Below are 9,297 nucleotides of genomic sequence, written 5' to 3'. Positions count from 1 at the left end.
CTCCGCGCCGCTTCTGGGCACCTCTGTGCGCCGCGGAGGGGCAGCGGTCGGGGCGCACCTCTGGGTTCTCAGGTGAGCTCTGTGGTCATTCTGAGGGAGTCCAAGGCTTGGTGCTGACACCACATAGCGTCCATCGGTGTGGGAGGAGCTGGTGGGGGACCATCTCCAAAATGGGACCTTCTGCTGGTGACGGAGTGCTTGGTAACCTACTCTTGTTCCTGGCAGGGCAGTGGCATGCAGTGGATGAGCACCCTTGGTGGCTGGATGCACCAGAGAAGACCGGCTTGAGAAGAGCACAGATCTAGCATTTTTTACTCCATTTCCAAGGCATTCCCAACAACAGTGGCCTGGCCACCTTATCCTGCAGTCATGGAAAACTCCCTCCCTCCCCAGGACCAATTCCTCATGTGCAGACTGCACCGGGACAGAGGATGGGGGTCTGAATATGTCCACTCCCACACCGAGACCCAGATTCTACCTCACAATGCCAGTCATCTACTCAGTCATCTGTCCTGTGGGGCTAACAGGCAACACCGCCATCATCTAGCTAATCCTCATAGCCACAAAGATGAAAACGGTCACCAACATCTTCATCTTCATCCTCAGCCTGATGAGCTGATGAGCTCATGAGATCTTTCCCTTGGTGCTACCCATGAACCTTGCTGACTACCTGCTCTTGCAATGGCCCTATGGAGAATTCATGTGCAAGGTCATCAGCTCCATAGACCAGTAAAACACCTTTTCCAGCATCTACATCCTTACTGTCATAGCATTGACTGCTATCTGGTTGTGGTTGCCAACACCAAGTCCATGAAGATGTCCTACCACGCCTACCAAGCAGCCAAGATTGTGAGCCTCTGTGTCTGGTCCTTTGTCACAGTCATCATCCTGCCCTTCACAGTCTTTGCTAAGATATACAAGGAGCAGGGGTGCTCCCAGCGTGCCTTCATGTTCCCCCAGCCTCCGAATGTGTGGCGGAGAGGCAGTTGGATCTACACCCTTATTTTAGGCTTTACCATCCCAGTGTCCACCATGTGCATTCTTTACACCACCATGCTGTGCAGATTGAGATGTGTGCATCTCCATTACAATGCAGAAGCCCTGGACAAAGCCAAAAAAAAGGTGACACTGATGGTGGTTGTCATCCTGTCTGTGTGCCTGTTCTGCTGGGGTGCCCTATCACCTTAGCACAGTGGTAGCCCTCATCACAGACATCCCACTAACCCTGTTCATCATTGGGATTTCCTACTTCATCACTAGCTTGAGTTATGCCAACAGCTGCTTCAACCCTTTCCTGTATGCCTTTCTGGATGACAGTTTCCAGAGAAGCTTTCGCAAACTGGTAGATTGTAGAACCACCTCATAAAGCCAACCCGTGTCCTCCTGTGTTCCTTTCACATCTGCTCTTCCTGGGTGACTCCAGCCCAGAGAGTGCTTTCTCTCCAGCCTCCTTCCGATGGCCCACTGGGCTTCAGATTGTCTCACTACACAAGACACAAAATGGGGACTGGTGGATCTTTTTCAAATGTCCTACACTCATGTCTTCCATCTCTTGCCCTGCTTTTTTTTTTTTTTGCTGGTCAGTCGATTTGGGTTTATTCTTAATCCCTTCTCTCTAATGTGCTTTGTCTCCTAGGTTTGCAGCTCACAGAACTGCAGCAGGTCCCTTTTCCCCCTTTTAAAGGTGGTGTTTTGTGAACTCAAACCACATGACCGTCTTTATTACTGGTGATTCATAAAGCCCAACAAAGGTGTGTTATTGAGTGTCTTGCATCATGATTCCTCAGCCTCTTCATATCCACAGGGCCTGCTTAACAAAACTGTGCAAACCTAGCAACATCGAAAAAGGCACAGCTCCAGAAGATAAAAAATAAACCAAGTTACTGAGCTAATTTAATTTTACAGGGGACTGAGATAAGGTAGTCAAAATTTGTGATATAAGGCAAGGGAGACCTCAGTTTGGCTTTAAGGAAGAAAAAGCAAGCCCTTAGTAGCAAATAAAATGCACAGATGTGGATTTGGAGTCACTTAACTGTGAGAAATAGCATTACAGAGTACTTGGTAGCTGTAGTTTGTAAAATTTGCAGCTTTTGTTTGCATCGGAAGTACTGTTTGGTTTTTTATTTGTCATACACTTATAGGCAATCTCCTTCTGGCACAGACAGATAAATTATTTCCTTTTGGTCCCAGAAAACAGAATTGGAAGGTATTTTCAGAACACATTAGCCTTTAAGGGTATGAAGAGGACTTGCTGAATCATGGGGAATATTCCAACTTCTTCCCTACAAACCATAAATAAAATATGCAGTAGGTAGGTTACTTTTGACAGTGCTTCACACACTTGTACTCTGCTTGTGATGAGATTTATTAATATTTCTCTTCAAGGAGGACAAAGGAAGTAAAAAAAACCCACCCAAAAGAGCAGGTTAATTTTGTCTGCAGGAGGGGGGAGAGAGTCAGTGAGAATTTCACTAGAATTTACATGTCCAAACACTGCATGAGAAAGTTTTTCTTCCCCTCTTCTCTCCTCTTTCAGCCCTCTAACTAAACTGACAAAATGTGGAAGACTGGGAAAATATCTGCAGTCACTTAACATTTCTCATCTTAGTGGTCTTCCCTGTTATTCCCTGCAGCAGATGCTAAATCACTGTAACAAAAATTTGGTTGTATATTTCCCCCTCCACTGAATATAGAGAGATAGGGAGATGTGGCTAAGGAATTCCATTTCCACTTACACAAGAAGGGATGATGAGTTTCAGGAGGTACATGAGGATTAACGTGTGGCATGGTATCCGGTTTGCAGGTGCCTTCTGAGAGCCCTTGTACAAGGTCCCTTCCCACTGCTACAATCTAAAGTTTGAAGAAATAAAAAGTTTCTTTTGCTAAATCTTTCCAAAGAAACTCCAAATAAAACTTCTGCTTGCAGATCCTAGCAATTATGCAAACCCTGGTTCATTATAGTGCCATAGAACTGGGTTGATGATTAAATAATATCTTCTTATAAACCATTAATGTTCTGAGACAGTCAGTGCTAATTTCAACACCCAGTCTAGCTGTCACAGGAATGACATGGATTCTGTTGGGGTGCAGCAGTGGCTAATTCTGCTTCATCTGGGGGTGTATGATTGACTTCTCTCAGACACAGATGCCGGCCTTTGAAAAAGCAAGCCCCAAAGGTGCTGAGTACCATTTCCACACCACGTATAAAAGTGTGCTGCAAGGACAGTGTCCCTCACTTCAACTTTCTGAAACAAAAGGTAATTAAGCTTACCCACCAGCTGCCTGATGTTTCAGCCGGGCTTGTAAATTGTAATGATGCTTCTCCTTGCTCAGTCACTTGCCATGGAGAAATATGTTACTCTTTAAGGTCCAAGGAGCAAAGGTTGTCTTCATTTAAGATTCTAATCTGTATGCACACACCACCTCTCTTGTATCCTTAAGCTATCATGTCCACAACCAAGTTATTTGTGTAAAGACTGCATACAGTTTTAAAAGTAAACCATATTATTCTCAGGAAAGACATTTTCAAGATCTCTGTGCTCTTGCTGTTTGCTGACCCTTCCCTGAAGACTGAGTAATGTCAGAGAAATATGGTTGTCTGTCAGCCACGTTAAGAAGTGGCACAGATTGGAGCATTGCTCCTGATAGTGACCACCTGAACATTTTGTCTCATCAGTTGTTGGGGTTCCTATTTACCCCAGAAATGTTACTGACACTTGAGTAGTTCTACTGTGCTTTTGCAAAACCTAGCCTGTACCTGTACATCAAATACATCTCCAAGATGCTTGACTGATATTAACAGTAGATTACAAGAACCATCTGACATGCATTTCATTTTTATCTAGTTTCAAATACCAAAATTGTAACTGTTCCTGAACAATATAATCTGGTTCAAGATTTAAACAAACAAGCAAACAACTTTCTAATTGAGATCAGTGTGAAGAGACTTCTTCAGAATCTTCCTATTTCTTAGGAAATAGGAAAGTGTTTTAAAGTATGCCTTTCCTCATATTCGGTACCTCATCTTTTTGTCTTCCCCATACTGAATTCTTGCTGTCCATAGGGGAAAGCATGAGAAGATCTGTTGGTGTAAAATGGGAATACTCAATATATTATCACTTACACTGGTAACAGGCAGCCCACACATGGAAATTAAGAAAAGAAGCTAACCAGTACAGTCTATAAAACTAATCAGGTGCAACATCTAAAATGAACCACCAGGAAAACATAACCCACTTTAAACTATAAAAAGTTCAGAGTAGTCATAAAAGTAATAGAGCAGCACACACAGCACAGCATAGTGAAAAAAGGAAGATAGTGAAAAAAGGAAGATATGTGCAATGCAAATAAGTGATTGCACATATTTGATCAGCATTTGAAACATCAAACATCTGTAAATTCCTTTGCATCTTTTTCATTCAGATGTGGATAAGGTAAAGGGAACCCTCAGTGTAACACTGTCACCCAGCCCTGCAGGTAATAAGGTGAGATGTAACAGGTCGCTTTTCATCCAGATGGTTTAGTCAGCAGCAAGAGCTTGCCTTTCATCTGTAAGGTACATACCTTGGTATAGTCTTGAGACCCATAGGCTTGATTTTGTATAGTCTTTCACTAAAACTGGTGTGACTGCAATAAGGCCTCATAAGCCAAGACAGGAGAGAACAGTGTTGTCTTTTCTGTATAAAGTGAACATTCAGCTTTACCACCACCACCAACATGATTAAACAGAAATAGGCGTCTAGCTTGTTGTAGGCTGTCGGCACCAAACCTCCTCAATACCTTGGCTTCTGACACACACGTATTGCTTCTCATGAATGCCTTTGTATAGTCTATATGTGCCAAGCTATAGAGACCCAGAGAGTAAGTCTATGTGACTGTTAAGTACCCCTTCAGTCAGAAGACCTGAGTGCATGTGTCCCTCAATGGCTGAGGCACATTCAGGGAGCTCTGATCACTGAAAACCAGATATTCCTTCAGACCCATGAGTTTTCTCTAAATTGCTATAAAAATCACCCTGCATACTTTCCCAGCAACAGCACAATTGCTTGGCCATTCCTGAGCCAACTACCCCGAATCTGTAGCTCACCACCAATCCCTGTGCTCTTTTGCTCAGCAGACTGCTCTGGCACCACAGGATGTAGGCAAGTTTCTCTCTCAGCTCAGGCAAGGCATTTTTCTCCATATGAGGTTTTGCAGCACCTTTAGTCCTGAAAGCTGACATAATGGACAAGGTACATCATGCTATTTTTCATGTTCCAGGTACACTTCAGCACTGGGTAACCAAAGTAGCCCTCAAAACATACACCTGCTCTGTCATCTCTGCATCAGTTACCCATTAAGCCTTGCACCTATATCAGCTGTATTTTACTGGCTTTCAAGCATCTCTCCAATTATTGTTCCATGGCATAAAGCTGCCCTGAAGTGATGAGCAGCACATCAACAGGAAGCAGGCAGATGTAAGGTGAGTACACAGCATTAGAGGAGAATAACAAGCTGAAGTGATCCCTGTGTTTCAGTCCAGGAAAAGAGAGTTCTGTCTGTATTAATGTAAAGTGGAATAAGAATATATCTATTCTTATGACTGGTGTTATGTGTCCAGAGTCAGTGCTGAGTGTGTTCCAGAAGTTTTTACCCTGGACTAGGTGCAGACTGACTGCACAGATGCATTGGCAGTTGCAACACATTGCATGTTGCAAGTGCTGCTTTAATTTCATCCAAAAGGACTTCAGCTGGAACATCTGTAGGCTGCTTTGCAGAATGGGCCAAATAGTAGTAAGGGAGAATGGTCAGCAGATTTACTCCAAAAGCACTTTCCTGGCTGAGGTGCTGACATGCGTATATCCCCACAGCATCACAAAAGTTCACAATCCATGTTCAAGAAGTTCCCACTCTGAGCAGTACTAGGAAATCCGGGATCTGCCCTCTAATTCCTAGTTCTGAATAGCTGATAACAAGACAAGTACAAATGCTAAGAGAATGTATGTTGATTATAACATATAACTATGTAGTACTCAATGGGAGATGAAACATCATGCAGTTCTTTCCTGACTTACTGTTCAGGCTACCTGTCAAAGGTATAACAAGCTGAAGTCTTGAAAACACTCTCCATGCACACAACTATGACACAGGCAGATTTCTGGTCCTTGTAGTACCTCTGGATGCTTCCCTGCAGATGTCTTTTGTTGGGCACATCTGGCAAGGAAAAGTCCATCCCCAGAAAGAAGCATTTTATTTCATTAAATAATGTTTTCATAGAATCATAGAATAGTTAGTGTTGGAAAGGACCTTAAGATCATCTAGTTCCAACCCCCCTGCTATGGGCAGGTACGCCTCACACTGGACCATGTCGCCCAAGGCTCTGTCCAACCTGGACTTGAACATTGCCAGGGATGGAACACTTACCACTTCTTTGGGAAACCCATTCCAGTGCCTCACCACCCTCATATCTAACCTGAGGGTTATCTTATATATTCCTTATATCTAACCTGAACTTCCCCTGTTTGAGTCTGAACCCATTACTCCTTGTCCCATCTCTACAAGCCCCGATGAAGTCCCTCTCTTTAGATTGACTCTTCAAGCAAGTCTTTGGATTGACTCTGCAAGCTATACTAAACCCGTTTAAAATATTTTCCTTATTCTTGGAAGTCTCTAAGAATCAATTTCTTTTATTTCTCTCCTAAGAATGTTACCATTTTCTGCTCTTTAAATCAACTAAAGGATATTTCTTTTCTATTAAAACTTTTGAGAGCAAAATCTTCCACAGTTTTCTTGTATTTAGTTAAACTAGGTATTCCCATTTCTAAAGCAGATTAATACCTTATTTTTAGGTCCAATATTTTTAGAAAGATTTTTGCCATAGAGATTTCCTCTTAAATGAATGATGCACTGAGTTTTGTCTAGTTATATTTGAGCAGATGGAATTTTCCTCAATGAGTTCAGAAATTCTGGAATTTCCAGAGCCTGGGAATACAGAAAAATGCATTTTCCAGAGACCATCCCTATGGGAACCCAGCTATTTCAGCTATATAAATAATTCAACAGAATAGCATACAATCTCTTTGAAATAAAATGTATTTAATTGCTGATTAATAAAAGAGAAAAAAAAATAATCCAATGTTCACCCGGTGTAGTAAGCATATGAAGCGGAATTTTACAGGTGGGAGTTTAACAGATGAACATTTGGTCAATATTGCCATTGTTGCCTAACACACATAGCACAACATGCAGCTGACAAACCCTTCTGTATGTTCACATATGCAATGTAGACAAGTTTTCATTAAAAAAGAAGCAGGCTGTGACTGGTTTTGCTCATTCTGGTAAACAGCTGCTTACATGAGCAGCCCAGTCATGCCAAGGAAATGATTCTTTAATTAACCCTGTCTGAGGGTTAATTGCTCACTGGTATGAGTAAGGATCTTGCAGACAAGCCCATTTCAGTTACAGTGATCCATAGCCCACTCAACTTGTCTGGCTTCTTTCTGTTTCAAAGTAGTTGCATTACAGACAATAGAGAAAGTGTTAATAATTGTGCTACTTCATCAATGTAAAGCATGATTGCAACCAAATGTAACCCTATGTATTTGTGTCTCAAGTGAGAAAAAAACCACCAATTATATTTTTCTGCATTACAAAATAAATAAAAAATAAAAATAAAAATAAAAATAAAAAAACCCACAACTCTGCATAAGTTTTATACATTTGCCTTTTCCACGCCATCTTCTTCCATAGCCATTTTTAGGAAGTGTGATGGAAAAAAAAAAAAAAAAAGAAAAAAAGTCACAAGCTATCAAACTCATTGCTAAAACTATGCATTTTGAGGGTCCCCAAGTGCTTGCAAAACCCTTTTCTGCTTACAAAATCTTTATACCACCAGAGGGAGTTCAAAGACAATTTATTTAGAGAATACTCGGTGGAAACTGGTTTCTGCTGTCATGCCAGAGATGGAGCACTCATTTTACATACAAGGTGCCTTTCCTTCAAATTTAACCTGAAAGCATGATAAACAGAAGCATGATATTAAAATGGCTTGAAGAAAGATATAATACACTTATATATCTATGTGTAAAAAGAAGAGTTTAGATCAGAATTTTCTAAAGGTATGACCCATAGCTGTTTATCACTCCTCTGTTTCCTTGTAAGCATCCCCTTCTAATGTATAGTGCTCTTAAATACTAAGAGGCATGAATGTCTGGATGCAGTTGAGGACATCTCTTCCTGCACATTCCCACTCCAAGTCCCCGTCAATCAGCCCCCAGTGGAGGGACTGGTTTGGGGCACGCTGGGCAGTTATCAGTGACACAAAGCAAAAGCAGTGGCAGCAGGCAGAGGCCTCGTTTCCTTCCCATCATTCCACAAGCCAGAGCAGCCCTGGGGAGACCAATCTGTCCCTGGGCAAGGCTTTGTGTGTCTCTGTACTGTGCTTCCCACTATTTTCATTAGCTGGATTTTTTTCCCCTTATTTCCCTTTTTCCTGTCTCTTGATCCTGTCATCCCTCGACTGTTAGAAGTTTTGGCCTCTTCTCCTCCTTTCAGCTTTCGGTCCCTAGATGGCACTGGTTCCTCACTGACAAGGCATTCTTTTCTTCCTAAACCAGAATAACTAAAAACGTGCTCCCGAGAGATAATTCGGAAGCTGTTTTATAGGATATGCCAAAACTGATACAAATTAGCCAGGGGGAATAAGAAAACACTGGGACTTCTATTGCAAACTGCATACAAAATAGTATGAATCCATATGCATTTAAAAACTTTGGAGATTAGTACTTTTAAGAGATTGAAGGCTTAAACCACATCTGCTAAAATGAAGTAGTCGAGTTTAAATCTAGATTAAATCTCTTTCTTGCTCCCAGATTTAAATTCTCAGTTCAAACACCAGGCAGATCAATAAGGCAAGAGATTCTGAACCAAAAGTGTCAAGTTCTTAAAGAAAAACAGTGTTTTTCTTTAGAGGGAACATGTATTTTTTTGGTTTGATTTTGTTTTAAAGTGTATGTTAGGAAAAAAATCTATATTCTTCTAATAAGGAGCAGAATTCTGGGGAGCTGCAAGTCCTACAATGGGCTTGGATACAGCTAGTATGATTTTAATATATGAATAGCCAACAATGTAATCTGTCTACATGAATTATTACAGGCTCAGAGATTACTAGAGTCCCCTTAAATACTGTAATGTACATTTATGTTTCTTATTGGACGGAAGTCCTACAAAAGGCCTGTTTCATAGCAGATCCCTTTTCTACAGGGAGAAATCTAGGCTATGCTACCCATCACCTCATGAACAAGCACTCCTCAGCTCTAG

At 41.6% G+C, this 9,297-nt stretch overlaps 1 protein-coding gene across 1 annotated transcript; it reads left to right on the top strand.

Moving 5' to 3' along the window:
- Nucleotides 1-445: 445 nt before the first annotated feature.
- Nucleotides 446-1,366, top strand: LOC104403126 (neuropeptides B/W receptor type 1-like). Its single transcript, XM_010011176.1, is given in 3 exon segments — nucleotides 446-764; nucleotides 767-1,170; nucleotides 1,172-1,366. Coding segments are annotated over 3 exon segments (918 nt in total).
- The last annotated feature ends 7,931 nt before the right edge of the window (nucleotides 1,367-9,297 follow it).

This window comes from Nestor notabilis, unplaced genomic scaffold (genome assembly GCF_000696875.1).
Source record: "Nestor notabilis isolate BGI_N333 unplaced genomic scaffold, ASM69687v1 scaffold10633, whole genome shotgun sequence".
Taxonomy (NCBI): Eukaryota; Metazoa; Chordata; class Aves; order Psittaciformes; family Psittacidae; genus Nestor; species Nestor notabilis.
The sequence above is the reverse complement of the archived record's forward strand: the minus strand, read 5'-3'. Positions and strand labels throughout refer to the sequence as shown.